This window comes from Larimichthys crocea, chromosome XIII (genome assembly GCF_000972845.2).
Source record: "Larimichthys crocea isolate SSNF chromosome XIII, L_crocea_2.0, whole genome shotgun sequence".
Classification (NCBI taxonomy): Eukaryota; Metazoa; Chordata; class Actinopteri; family Sciaenidae; genus Larimichthys; species Larimichthys crocea.
In genome coordinates, this window is record NC_040023.1 from 24669089 (window position 1) to 24684251 (window position 15163).

Genomic DNA, 15163 nt, shown 5'->3' on the forward strand with positions numbered 1-15163 from the left:
AGAGAGAGAGAGAGAGAGAGAGAGAGAGAGAGAGATATTAGATAGATTAGATAGTTTAGATAGATAAGTTCTGGTGATTGTTAATTTAGATTGTCACTAATACTACTAATTTGCATTAAATTGTTTGTGTCCTTACATTATCATGCTCAGCATTCTTAGTTTTATTTGACTTTACTAAACCAGAGAAGAAGCATACAAAAAAGCAGCAAATAACTGTCAGGAGTGTGTACCAGTGTACGGGTAGCAATGGTGTCATTAAGTGGAGGCAGGTTGGGATTCTGGCAGACCCGGGCCATGAGACGCAGTAAAAGCTGGAGGCGTCTTCGGTTGGGAGGCGGCAGTAAAAGACAGCTGACTTGAAGAGCCTCGGTTGCTACCTCCTGCTTGTGCAGCAGACCTGTAGGGAAAAGACGAGAGAATAGTCGAGAGAATCGTCCTGCTCCCGAGGGCAAACGTACATGCTGGACAAAATTACCACCAGCAGTTGCTTATCTGTAGCAGTGGGCAGATATCAGCCACATCGTGAGGCACTCACTGAGAATGTTGACAAAGACTTCATATAGATGGAAAGTCAGCAGAGGTTCTTTGAGTCTTTGAAAGTAATCTCCTACTGTTCTTAGAACATCTCTCTCGAAACCTGGGTATATTGGCTGTTTGCTTTCATTGCCATTGGGCCCTGGAGAGAGAAGAGAAATTCAGTTTTTGGTGCTTAACATAAAAAACAAACAAAACCTACAGTTAACACCAGTCAATGCTGAAAATACACACATAAGCACCCAAAAATGTACTTAACATTTTATTGTATATACACACACACTTCCCATATCAACGGTTATGAAAAATTAAACTTACAATTGGCGAGGCATTTCATTGCTGATATCACCCAATATGGCATGTCCTCTGGAGATGCAAAAGGAGAGACAGAAGGTGAGTCAAGGCATTGCAGTTTAACAGTTGTTCTTTCAACTGTGAATCAATGCATACCAGCTTTATTCTCCAATACGACTATGCCCGTCTTATTAACGCTGAACACATTGTGAACAATGTGCTTGCCGTTCACATGCGTTGGGTTTAAAACGCCATCCAGTGACTTCAGGCCCAGCACTCTCTGCAAACTAAAACAACAAAGATGAATATCTAGTGCAGTGGTTCCCCAAAGTGAGAGCCATGGGGAGGGTGGGCAGAAAGGTTTATTTCATCATTGTTCATTAATTTTTAATAACATTGCACCACAACAAAAACAAAAGAAAAAGACTTTTCAGTGGTCGATGGAAAGATTTGATCCAGTAAACAGAGCTAAAAAAAATACTCGTATAATTTCAGCCTTCAACACAGACTTGACTTGACAGACTAGCAACTTGAGTGAACTGTTGAACCTTTGAAAAATATATATACAGCTCAGAATGGGTACCGTGGTCTAGAGTGAAAGTGTAACAACATGACCAGTGCAAGTGTTTCATAAGTCATATAAAAAGGGTTACATACTGCGCAACTGTCATTGATTTCCAGATGTGGTCCATTTGTTTTGCAGTTATCTCCTTCCTTCGTATGAGCTTGCATTCGTGCACATCCCCAATAGCTACACTGTGCCTTTTATTCCACAGGTCTGAGGTCTGATCAAAAAAGAAAAGAAACATGAATGAAAAGGTTCTTTTAATTTGCACTGAGTGAGCAGAAACACTGAAAATGATCCAGTTTTATATAAGCGCATCCCTTTTTTTGTGCGCTCTCAGTACTCTCAGAACATAAACTATGTTCTAAAGTAAGAGAAGTTTAAGGTGTGAACACAGCCTTGAAAAATGAACACAGCAGCAGTGTGAACAAAACGGAAAACCCTGTTTTCTGTTGGGCTCTTACTGTATTTAATTACACAGAACTAACTTTCTTTAATTTTTCACTCTGTTATATGAACTCTAATTTGATCCCTCTTGGCTATATGCTCTATCCAAGTGTGGAGACGCTTAGTTCGTTTCAAGCAAAGCATGAGTCAAAACAAGCACTGAAGGAGGACTCTTGCTCACCAGGACAGCAGACTTCTGAGGTGCAATGTTTTCTCGCTGAGGCAATTCTTCGTAGTCATCCCAGCGAATGAGCCTGGGCAGGTCACTGCAGTCTCTTAACAAGGGCCTTGTTGGAAAAGACTTCAGGGGAGACAGCGTGGGGAACCTGGAGAGAAAGAAGACAGCACTAGGCTCAGCCAAAGGAAGAGAGAGCTAACCGCAAAGATGCAGCAACAATGCCATCTGGGTGCATCACCTAACATGAATGACAGGGTACAGGAAGACAAAGGCGTACCTGTACAGATGGCCATTGTCTTCAAAGTCTTCTGTCCCATGGCGTCCTTTGAAGTCTTCAATCACATGGGCCTTGAGGAACTTCCTCAGAAGCTGCAACGTTTGGTAGCGAGTCACCTCAGGCCCAAAGTTGTAGTTGTGCCTCAGCAGCTCATGTAGATAATCCACGGCCTCTGATCCTGTGAAACTGTTGTCATAGCAGCGAAAGTTTGCCCAGTGCCTTCTCAGCGGCATGCCTCCACGGAAGAGTTTAATAGTTTCATTCCACTGCATAGGGAGACATATACAAGTGATGCAGAACGTAAAAGCATAGCAGCTAGCACAGACAGCAAGTTTAGAGTCGCTTTGTATTCTAGTGCAATTCCTGTGCAGCCCACACGTATGCCACATACAGGTATCACAACAAGCAGGACGTTTTGTCCTCGTAGCGGATGGTGCAGATGCTCGGGCTGATCAGATCTCACAAGTATTCAGATGGGCAAGAGAAAAAGAGAGAATTAGGCTACACAAGGTCATTACAACCCAGGCAAGCATCAAACTGTATGAGGTAACTGCAGCTCGCCTTGACCGGTCAGAATCTCGAGAAGAGCTAAAGATGTGATGGGAAAGATTAAAAACCTCAAAAACCAAGAAGCTGACCTTGACTCCACAGGGAGGAGAGAGGCGAGGTGAATGTCATTAAAACATGATGCAGAAAAGGTGAACAAAGTCTCTTTTTGGACAAAAGAAATATCATGGCCTTGGGGATCTTGAGACGTGAACTATAAATATTGTATCCTTTGCTTGTCAATAAGATATTGCATGTAACAACATAGATTTGGTCTATATGCACAGATTCATTTATTAAGGTCAAAGGGGTTAAAGTTTCCAAGCTACAGCCACTGAGCTGGACATACATTTCAAAATAAAGGTATGGTATGTTATGATGCTTTTGCATGAATTTAAAAAAAGGGAGACAACGGAGTTACCTTGAACCTGGTAGATACATGTGTTAGCACTTTATAATAAATGTTAAATAACACTGCTGCGTAGTGGCAACAAAATGAAATATGGACAGATATTTCTGAATGCCTACATCAGGGCACGAAAAAGTTGTTTTTGCTAAAGAAATAAAAATAAAAAATAAATAAATAAAACGGGTCCAGGACTAGACAAAGACTATATTTACGGTATATTTACAGCTGTTTTGCGAGTTTTAAAACGCCTAAAGTCGCTCACTTCTACCTGACTAAGTATACCACATGTAACTTTAAGCTCATGAACTTAATTAAAGTTAAACTAAGCTCCGTTTAAAAGTACGTTATCGCTAGTTATGAACGTAAATGCGGCTTCACGGTGGGACCTACGTATATGAAACAAAAGTCACACATTTGACGTTAAACCTACGTTTTAACACTAAAACGTGACAGAAAGTTTTTAAACGTCATATTTGAGCGTACTTAACAGACTCACCAGCTTGGTCGCCCTGTACGGACCCGGTCCGATGACTTTACCCTCCATATCCGTACTGAAAACACCCTTTACTTGAGTGAAAACATGGACATTTATAATTGTTCCTAAAGCTTTTCTTGGAAAGCTTCAGCTGCGGATGAAAACGGTGAGTTTCACGCGAGCGCCCGTGCAGAGACGTTGCTGCCAACTTTGAATCTCCTGCGTCACAACGTTCGAACGACGTGATTAGACAACGGGCCCGTCACGTGACCACGAGGAATGCAGCGTTCATGTTGAGGCACAATACCAACAATCAACAATCAACTGCTGCTGCTCCAACTACTACTACTACTGCTGCTATATTATCAATAATAACAATGCTAAACATTACATTTTTAAATCTAAGTACAAAAAAACTTAAAGTAATAAATTACATACGTGTATTAAACAAGGCATGGCATAAGTGATACTTTAAGTTGTCATGTTTATTGATCCAAGTCACACAAACTCTGAACACCTAATGTTAAAGACATGTTTAGTTTCAATGTAGGCCTACTGTATGTTGTCCAATTTGTAATGAGAGAGGGAGAGGTCAAAGAGACTGAGGCTGTTTTTGCCACCCATTTTTTATGTAAATATTGGACACATTTTTCACAAGCCACATTCAGACCAATAAATCAGGAGAAAAATAACTTTGTTCAGTTGCTGTAGCACAAATATCTCTTCTCTCTGTCGGTGATGATTCATCGGTCTGGTTTCACCAAAGATATAGATATATAACAACTGATCTAACACTTAAATAACTTTCTGAATCGTCTCTGGTACTATGCAATCTGTTTTCATTCATCTACACGACACAAAGCTTACAACCAAGGTCTGGAGGTGATGACGTGATGTGAGCGCCCACTTAGAGGGCAGGAAGTGCCATTACCATTACCAATATCATTTCATATCAGTGGCAGAGATTGTAATGCATTATCTTCTGTATTAGAAAAACTCTGCTCATCTTTTCTTGGGCAAGCCACAGATTATGTAAAGTCAGGTTACCCGACCCTCACCCCCTGGATTCTGGTCTTTCTAAAGAGAAGAGACAAGGTATTAGCTCCTGTCTAATCATGATATGATGAGCTGTTAGGACTTTCATAAGGTTGTGATGTTCTTACTAGAGTTCCAGAAAGGCATGAGGGAGGAGACTAGGAAATTATATTGAGATGGTTTCTTGGTACTTAAAACCACAAATATATCACCATAAAAGTGTAGCCCTGACAGGTGAACCCATGGTACAGCTTTCTGGATCGACTGCAGGCATAACAGAAGGTGTGAATGAAATTACAGAAGACGAAGCAAAAGGAAATAATTGCAGAGATGACCTTCTCCAGATCAGTTAATAACTGAGGCAGCACAGGGAATGATTGCACAGCCAGTTTAACCTGTTTTCCAGAATTGAAATTGGAATAAAACAAGAAACACCTGCAGCCCTTTTAAAGCCTATCCAAAACACAACTGACTGTGGTGTGCAAGGCAGTGAAGTTGAATTTTTTACAGTGCTGTGGCTCTACAGTGATGATAAGAAAATCATAACTCTGAGAGCTGCAGATAGGCCAGAGGGCATTTGATGTCCCCCTAAAACATGCGCTGTAATAATCAGGCAATAAAATGAAGTTCCTTTTTCTGCAGCAATGGGGCAGAGACAGATACCTGATCAGTCAGGTCAAGACAGAACTGCTGAAACACCCAAACTTAAGACTGACTATGGGGCAGCTGAGTGGCAAAGACAACCATGGCCTCTGACTGTTCAAGAATTTAAAGAGCTGTAAAATAGTTTGTAAAAAATGCTGCAATGGGTGCATAATCAGTCATGCCATATCATTTAAACTATGGCATTACCTTTATTGTAATATAAAACATTTTCTTTACAGTTGTCCCTCACTATAACGCGGTTCACCTTTCACGGCCTCGCTGTTTCACAGATTTTTTAGTGTAATTTTGCATGCTTTTTTTTTTTTACAGCATACTGTACAATATGAACGCACATTGTGTTCGGCATCTTGATTGGCTAAGGGAGTACTGTACAAAATGCGTTCGGCTAGCCAGATTTACATAAATGTTCAGTCACTAGCAGTGTGACTCTGAAGTGCTGTATGTTTGCAATTTTTTTGCACCGTCAGAGGAACTGTGAAATACGCGTGAGTTACTGGTAATCATTTATTATGAAAACAGGTTTTGATCTTTGGTTTCATTTACTAATACAGTATTGTACTTATTTTTGTTAAATCGAAAGCGAAAGTTTGAACTTTGAGAATGTTTAAAAAAGAGAGAAATGTCAGACAATGTTAATACCTATCTGAGAAAAGTGTATAAAAGTGTGTGGTTAGGGGTTTTACGGCCTTAAAACATGTATAATAAAAGATGATTACCTTGCGGATTTCGTCTATTGCCGGTTATTTTTAAAACGTATCCTCCGCAATAAACGAGGGACCACTGTATTCCTGTTAGACTTAAAGGCTGGTGCAGATATATAGGCTACATGAGTAAAAGTCTGGAGACACTTGACAGCTAAAAGGTCAACAAACACCAGTTAAAGACACCATTAAAAGCTGTGTTGGTAGCTGCCCTTGCTGGCTCAGAGATCGTGAATAAATTTGGAACAATACAAGTTTAAGATCCAGAGTCCTAGGGAAGTGTCATGAGCCCAATTAAACTTTTACAAGTATGGCGAAAGCCCCATCTTTTGCATTCAAACGTGATTGCGTTACATTTGATAAAGAAGTCTCCTTCCCTTGCCTCACATCTCATCCTTGGCTTCTCAGTAAAAAGGTCATGGCGATAACGAGGAGAGGACAAGAGTAAAGATACTGAAAGCTTCGCTAACGAGATGGGGGACCAAGGCAGCAATCAATGGAAACGGCAGAGGCAGTGAGGCTGGTCATAATATCAGTACTTAAAAAGTAAAATAAATTGAAATTGTGTGCCTGAGCAAGAACAGAAAGACAAAAATATCCATAGGCACTTTGTAATTCACACATTATCACGTAATGATTTATGCAAGCCAGGAAAGGATTGCAATATGTATTATCATATTTATAGTCACAATATGCATCTGTATTGTTCCTGTGGACCTTATACATTATAGAGAGGGGTGTGAAGGCTCAATGAGGAGCCAAAGAAAGGAGAGCATTTTGAGTGAATGCACAGAATGCAGACCTGTAATGTGACAGGTGGCTATATATGCAATGGCTATTAGGATTGAAAATGGCCTGTAGGCTAGGCTATGTCCTCTTGTACCATTCAGCAGGTGGGTCATTTATTTTTTTTTATATCTGAGGATAGCTATGAATGCACATTGGATTTTGATAGAAATAAGTACAACAACAAATTCCACTGATCTATACTGTTATGCCCATAGAAACTATGTTTATCAGTCTGTTTCAGCAGCTTAGTCTGGTTTGTTTATTTTTGTAACCATAGCAACCTAGAACCAGTGCATGCTGGGAAACAAGAATAAAACTGACAAATGACAAATGATCAGCTATGATCAAATGTGAGCTCGCTCAGCCGTCACCTTCTTAGTTGATCGCTTGTCACCTTCCTAAAACAATCGCCTAAGTCATTTTTTGCCTTACTCATCTACTCCCCCTTCTGGCCACCTATGGTGGAATTCCCAACACCCTCAGGTGAGTTGATCATGTGGTAATACCCCTGTAAGATAATTGCCTATGTCAAGAGTGTGACTTAGGCTAATTTATCAAAATCAAAATACAATGTGATCTGGGCAATTTTCATGCAGTGCTTCAAGATGGAAGATTCATTCAGTGAACGTATTTCACTGATTCAGCGTTCATCCCAAGTTGGTAAGTAATGAGATTTTTACTATGATAAGAAATTAAGCTCTTAATAATAAAGTACAGCCTATAAATATTCCATAGACAGTGTAGAATAGCAGTGTTATTATAGTGTTTTTTATACTTTTTTGTGTCAGAAAAATACAGTCGCTAACTTAATAATTCTAGCTAAAATACCAAACACTCTGAGGCTGCTAAAATAGTACCTGTTTCTGCCTTTTTAGTCAGTATGCAGAAATGTAAAGACTTGGTTTTCATTTAAAAAGGTTTTGGTATGGAAGTTTTAGCATTTTGAGTAAATAGGAGCACACAACGAAATAGTATGAATTTCAGAGGTGTATAAAGTAGAAGTACTGCTATGGAGTGTGGTAATTACATCTGTAACAGTACTTCTACTTCTACTTCATACATCTCTGATGAATTTTAATATCAGTTTGTTACTTACCTAGTATAACCAAAAGATGTAAAAATGTAAATTAATTATTGTCATTTTGAATATATGGGCTGTAATAATTAGGTAATTTCCTTTTTTTGTAGATGATGACAATTCTGATGCCAATCTAGTCTCTGTTGCTGAAAATGATCTCAGCATTGGAGCCATGGAGCTGTGTGTGGCAGGGCAAAACTCTGCTTTTGATGAGGATTTGTTAGGCTCACCCAGCTCTGTTCATGCTAAAGATTCAGACTACACCCCAAACCACAGTGATGCGTCCACTGAAAATGAAAATGAAGGTGCTGGTGATTCAAATAAAAGGAAAAGAAATAAAAAACCCAGTCCAGGATCATGGAAACAGAATGAAGTAAAAAAAAACGCCTCAGAGGAGTGCCATACGTGGGCATAAGTGGGAAAGAAGTCAGTGCAAAGGCTATGGGTCCCCCATGTTCTTCTAAGTTCTGCCAGTGAGCTTCAACTCGACAGTGCCAGGCCATTACAGAGGAGCAGCGGCAGTGGATATTTAGGAAAATATGGGCAATGAACACCTGGGATGAACGCAAGTTGTACATCACAACTTTGGTTACAAAGGTGACCATCAAACAGAGGAAAGTTGTTGGGGAATCCCGCCGCAATTCCACAGTGTTGTACCAACTCAAGCTTGAAGATGGCACAAGTGTCAAAGAGTGGAAGGCACTTTTTTCATCTACAGTTGGTCTCCCTTACAGGACCGTTTCAGAGTGGATTAACAAAGCCCCTGTCAACAATGATGAAGAAGTGGCATATTTTCCTTACAGGTGGTGTGGTATCGATCCTCTCACCTAGTTGTCAGCAAGAAATTGAAGTATATTTCCCAAAATGTCTAACTATTCCTTTCACTGTTTTCATTGTAAATTTGCATAAAACTGGTAGAAACGCTAAACACTTTTTTCCTTTTGGATCACCCCACATCTGTCATATTTTTTTGGCTGCCCATTCAGGTTCCTGCATTCTTGTCTTTGGAAAACCATATATCACAAACCTTTGTGTATTTACATCACAATAAATATTCAAGATATTGTCAACTTTGCAAATCACAGAAAAATCTAAAGGTCCACTGCTGGCAAGATGTACAGCCTTGTGTTTGGGAGGTAATCCCATTGTTTCCGCTGAGTACAAGGCATCGACACAGATTACATTACTCACAGACCTGCCGCTTTCCAATTTCCAATTCATACTACGTTTTTTATAAAATGGGCAGGGAACTATTAATAAAGTCTCATTTGTTAGTTAAAATGTTATCAATCAGATATTGATGTACCACATTTACCCCTTTATGTTTAGGCGAGGGTATTTGAATACCAGGGTGCAGGAGGAAAATAATTACCACCGAAGCTTGTTTTTAATCTTTCTGGTTATTCAAGAAAATCAGACTCAGGTCAAGAAGAGAAGAAAGTGATCACAGAGTCAAGAGATGCAAGAGAGTCAAGATGTACAGCCTTGTGTTTGGGAGGTAATCCTATTGTTTCTGCTGAGTGCAAGGCATCGACACAGATTACATTACTCACAGACCTGCCGCTTTCCAATTGAGTGACAGAGGACTCGAGGGAGGTCATACTGCAGCAAGATCAGGGAAATACAGAGCCTTTGTGAAGCAGCACACACTTGTCTTCAGTGCTCCTGTAGGGGAGCCATGGCATATATACCAATTATGCTGAGGCATGCTATGAGAGCAGCAAGAGAACAATTTGACATGAACATATAATTATAAAAACACTGCTCTGTTCCCCCGAGCCAACTGCCACAATGAGCAACCTTTGTAATGGTAAACTGTGAGGTCATGACATTGTTATTAAATTCTACAGGTTGATCAGAGATCATTTTAAAGACCGCATGAACAGATTTGAAGAAAATACTGCTTTTTGTTCTCCTGTTGTGTTGTGATAGCGGTAACACTGGGGGGCTGATTTGAGTTTGTCTTTGTCTGAGAAACACTGTTTAAACATGCAGCACACATAAATACAGCTGGTGCAAAAGCCAACAGCACAGTTGTAGGCTCAAAAGATGTCCGGATTCCGCACCACAGAAAACAAACTGGGATGAATGTGTGAAAAAAAAAAATCGGCTCTAAACAGAGTGGAACAAACTCCAACTCCAAAAGAATACTAATGATGCACCATATCATCCATGCTGGATGAGTAAATAAGCAACTGTTTGCTAACATTTTCCAAATCAGCTTAAAAGGTGTCTTGCTTAGCTGCTCCCAAGTGGCATAAAAAATCAGCTACTGCAAGTTGAAAACAGAAAATAAATCCTTGGTAATTCCATTTATTTATTTATTTCACTTAAATTGGCTGTGAATGTACTAAAGACCTCTAGTGGGAGTGTGAAACTAATATCCTGTGGAGCTTTTGACCATTTGTAGCTCTATGTAGCAATGTTTTTATGAGTGGTTACCACAGACAGTATGAATATGGATGTTGTATCCGCGACATCGCCTACAGGTTTCTGAAGAGCCGCATGAGCTCAGAGTGTGGTGCCTCTGGCCATCTTGGCAATTCTACATTTGTTTGGATCGTTGGTGGACCTGAGAGGGGTTAAATGATCCCTGGGTGCTCAAGCAAAATTTATATTCAGTACAGTTGCATGACTGGGGAAATTAGATATAGAGACCAAAACTGTTTTTTTGCACCACACTGTAAACATGTTTATTTCTGCTATGAAGCTGGACATTTTAACATGGGAATATATGGAGATTGACTCATTCTGTAGCCAGCCTCGAGTGGCCGTTTGAGGTACTGCAGTGGGGAACTGGTTGTTCCCCACTTTGTTTACATTATGTACATGCACAAGCTCATGAGGAGCACAAAGGCTATTCCACTGATCTACAAGTGTACAAGTAGTGACAAAGCTAGGAAAAGCAAAGAAGAAGAAGGTGACCTTCTCTGTGTATCTGTATGCGACAGGGAACCTCAAAACAACTCTATAACTGTGTATAATGGTTGGATCAGTGTTAAAATTTCATGTCATTGTATTGCTTTAACAAGGTTAATTGCTGCTGTTGGAGATGTGTTATCAAAATATTATTATTAAATATTATTCCTTCACAGTCTAACAGCTGTAGAGCAGCACAGGACTAATCTCACTTTATTTTCCTGTCAGACGTGAGACTTATGAATCTTTAATGTTTCCTGTCTATAGAAGAGATATTCCAGATTCAGTTTTACAAACATAGATTTGATTGTCAAAACATCAACCATGAAGGAGTCTTATAAGAAATGACAAATGCTGTCTCTCCCTCCCCCTCCATAGCTGACAGCTGACAGCACGATACCTCATGCTTACTTCAGCTGCTATGCTTAACTAGTGCTTGACCCTATGAAGCATGAATACAAAATAATAAAGCAAAAATATATTTTAGTTTTGAACCTATGTCTCAGTAAGTCAACAGGAGGAATTCTTGAAATTGTGGTTTCTTTTCACACATTTATATACAGCATGAAGCAGTGTAAACACTGACTTCATTTCTAATGCAAAACAACTATAGGTTTTTTTAGTTTCAAACAAACAAACAAAAACTAGGCAAGGTTCTTGGGTGTGAGTAAAGCTGATGAAATGCCAAATGAAGACCTCTTTTATCTTGATAGTTATGTTGATGCTACATGTTTCCCGACTTATTGCATCATGACAAAAATAAGTGAAGTGTTTAAACTATCAACCAAAGTCTCGCCAAACTTCACAGGCAGCAAAAATAATATACACAAGCTGCAATCCATGTATGGGTAATGTTCCAGAGCTGGAATCGGCAGCATCAAGAAACATTTTAATTTATTGGATTTATTACATTTTCTTGGATTGGATTACAAACTCTTCTTAAAGAACCATCCCAGTAACTCACATGTGAACTGTATACTGACAGTAATCTTCACAGCAGTTGGCTGTCAGATGTGGTTTATGAGGTGAACACTGGCTCAAAAATGCAACAAAATGGACTTTGAGAGCAAGAGTGCAGAGGGAGTGGGCCTCTGATAGCCAAGGCTTTTACCACCAGCTTTATACTATGATTTTTGGGGTGCAGGAGGAGAATAATTACCTCCGAAGCTTGTTTTTAATCTTTCTGGTTATTCAAGAAAATCAGAGACTCAGGTCAAGAAGAGAATAAATTGATCACAGAGTCAAGACACAACAAATCAGAACTAGATTACAATACTATTCCTTTCAGAAAATAAAGTTATTGAATGGATGATGGGGGATTTTTATATGAATAAACATGTAAGCCTGTGTATGGCCTGGGTATTTCAGATTTGACCTCCGGTACTAAACAGAGGGAAAACAAATTTCAGGCTGTTAAATAAAAAAATTTTCACAGGCACAAAGTNTCAAGAAACATTTTAATTTATTGGATTTATTCCATTTTCTTGGATTGGATTACAAACTCTTCTTAAAGAACCATCCCAGTAAATCACATGTGAACTGTATACTGACAGTATTCTTCACAACAGTTGGCTGTCAGATGTGGGTTATGAGGTGCACACTGGCTCAAAAATGCAACAAAATGGACTTTGAGTCCATGACTATTTATTTAGAATATGACAGGGATGGAATATGCAAAACTGTTGCTTTCATGAGTGTATAATCGCCTGAAATATATATACACAGGGAGAACATATATATATACAGCATATGTATATCTATATTTAAAAAAATACATTACCTGGTACTCTAGTTTCTACATATTAATTATTTTGCAAAATATTTCCTAACAGGCTAAATCTTTTCATCCCTAACCAAAGAAAAAGGATGGCCATCAATTCCAGTGATGATGAGGCTGTGGTTGACTGGAAACCAGGATTTAGTAGTGTGCTATTACAGGGCAGAATATATCCAACTGGAACAGGAGGGAAATTTCATCAGCTTTTATTCTTCCCATCTACATGGAATGTCATTTAAACTAATTCCTCTTTGCACTCGAGAGTGGAGGATAGAAAACTCACGTCTGCCACTGGAATAGTGATGACTGAAGTGACCTACTTGCTTATGTGGTGATGCACAGTGTATGACTTAAAGAAAGTGTGACGGCTTCAACAGGAGCTCAGCAATGCATGATTGAAAAAGAAAAACAGTATGAGTGTGATGTGAAAATTTCTTGTGACATTTTATTTTATGCTATGTAAACAAACATACATCACCTCCAGGAGTATGTTACTCAAAACAAAACTCTTCTCTTCTGCATCTGTCCCTGTTTCTAACTGACTGTCTTTACTTTTCGACGACGTGCTTTACAGTAAGCGTATTGCATAACTTCCGGTTATCGGTGCTGCTGCCACGGTACTCTTTGCTCTGCTCACCTAAACAGTTTTTCGCATATTTTTCACATCAGCGATTATCTACTTATCTCTGCACTATCCTTAGACTTGTTCTGTCTGTGCACGAACAGGTCTCTTAAAACTCTATTACCACTGTCATTATTGCTACCATATCTGCTACTGTAATCATTTTATTATTCATTGTAATTCTTTGTCATTTTATCAGTCATTGTAATTGTACAGTATGTTTGTGTTGATTTGTCCTGTACACGTGACATCCATTGCACGTCTGTCCGTCCTGGGAGAGGGATCCCTCCTCTGTGGCTCTTCCTGAGGTTTCTTCCACCTTTTTTCCCTGTTAAAGGGTTTTTGTGGGCAAGTTTTTCCTCACTCGAACCGAGGGTCTAAGGACAGAGGGTGTCACTCCCTGTACAGATTGTAGAGCCCTCCGAGGCAAATGTATTTTGTGACTTTGGGCACATCTGACTCTAGATGCACTTATGAAGAACCAATCCATGCTGTATGGACAGTATTATTAACACAGCGACTAATCATGTTTTTCTGAATGTTTTTTATTTTTATTTACATCAAGTGAATTGAACAAATACAACGAGCACTACACTACACACTACACACTACACAAAATTTTCACAGAGAGGAGTTTCGCCCTGTCTCTGTGTCGTCTCCATCCACGAAACAGCAGCAGATGTATTTTTTAATCCAATTCAAAAATCGACTTTTCTTTGTCTTGCTGACTACTGAAAAAGCAAAAGAGGTCAGTCAGTCACCTGAACTAATCACAGCAAAAGTAACATTTAAACACAGAGTAGATGGACCTGATGGCTCAGGCACAAATCAACATGAATAATGATTTCTACCTGTCGTGGTGTTGAAGGATTCATCGACCTTCACTGGCTGCCCCATGATGGTCAACTCGTCCTGCACTGATGAGATTGCAGGAGGTTCATCAGTGGTGGTCAGAGGACACGGTGGAGTAGAAACCACAGGCGAGTCTGGTTCTGGACTGGCAGTGTGGGCAGAGGGTTCATCAGTGGTGGTCAGAGGACATGGTGGACTAAAAACCACAGCCGAGTTTGGTTCTGGACTGGCAGTGTGGGCAGGAGGTTCATCAGAGGTGGTCAGAGGACGTGGTGAATTAGAAACCACAGCCGAGTCTGGTTCTGGACTGGTAGTGTGGGCAGAGGGTTCATCAGTGGTGGTCAGAGGACATGGTGGATTAAAAACCACAGCCGAGTCTGGTTCTGGACTGGCAGTGTGGGCAGGAGGTTCATCAGAGGTGGTCAGAGGACGTGGTGGATTAGAAACCACAGCCGAGTCTGGTTCTGGACTAGCAGTGTAGGCAGGAAGTTCACCAGAGGTGGTCAGAGGACACGGTGGTGTAGAAACCACAGCTGAGTCTGGTTCTGGACTGACAGTACGGGCAGGAAGTTCATCAGAGGTGGTCAGAGGACGTGGTGGATTAGAAACCACCGCCGAGTCTGGTTCTGGACTGGCAGTGTGGGCAGGAAGTTCATCAGAGGTGGTCAGAGGACATGGTGGAGTAGAAACCACAGCCGAGTCTGGTTCTGGACTGGCAGTGTGGGCAGAGGGTTCATCGGTGGTGGTCAGAGGACATGGTGGACTAAAAACCACAGCCGAATCTGGTTCTGGACTGGCAGTGTAGGCAGGAAGTTCATCAGAGGTGGTCAGAGGACATGGTAGAGTAGAAACCACAGCTGAATCTGGTTCTGGACTGGCAGTGCGGGCAGGAGGTTCATCAGTGGTGGTCAGAGGACATGGTGGACTAAAAACCACAGCCGAGTCTGGTTCTAGACTGGCAGTGTGGGCAGGAAGTTCATCAGTGGTGGTCAGAGGACA

General features: G+C 40.4%; 2 protein-coding genes across 5 annotated transcripts in view; both read right to left on the bottom strand.

Moving 5' to 3' along the window:
• Window positions 1-3965, bottom strand: part of LOC104918398 (DEP domain-containing protein 1B) — a 9107-nt gene extending 5142 nt beyond the window's left edge. For 2 of the 4 annotated variants that reach the window (XM_027286188.1, XM_027286187.1), the window contains exons 1-8: window positions 3747-3963; window positions 2296-2561; window positions 2022-2166; window positions 1486-1613; window positions 985-1115; window positions 853-900; window positions 536-676; window positions 231-397 (exon numbers count right to left, since the gene is read on the bottom strand). In XM_027286188.1, the coding sequence (XP_027141989.1) occupies window positions 231-397; window positions 536-676; window positions 853-900; window positions 985-1115; window positions 1486-1613; window positions 2022-2166; window positions 2296-2561; window positions 3747-3794 (1074 nt within the window). In that variant the 5' untranslated portion in view covers window positions 3795-3963. Of the gene's footprint in view, window positions 1-230; window positions 398-535; window positions 677-852; window positions 901-984; window positions 1116-1485; window positions 1614-2021; window positions 2167-2295; window positions 2562-3746 lie in introns of all 4 variants that reach the window. The other 2 variants (XM_010730140.3, XM_027286189.1) reach the window with 2 other exon arrangements.
• Window positions 3966-13857: 9892 nt separating this feature from the next.
• LOC113747417 (mucin-2-like) overlaps window positions 13858-15163 on the bottom strand; it is a 25514-nt gene continuing 24208 nt past the window's right edge. The window contains exons 3-4 of the mRNA XM_027287189.1: window positions 14164-15114; window positions 13858-14043 (exon numbers count right to left, since the gene is read on the bottom strand). Coding sequence (XP_027142990.1) covers window positions 13934-14043; window positions 14164-15114 — 1061 coding nt within the window. The 3' untranslated portion in view covers window positions 13858-13933. The remainder of the gene's footprint in view (window positions 14044-14163; window positions 15115-15163) is intronic.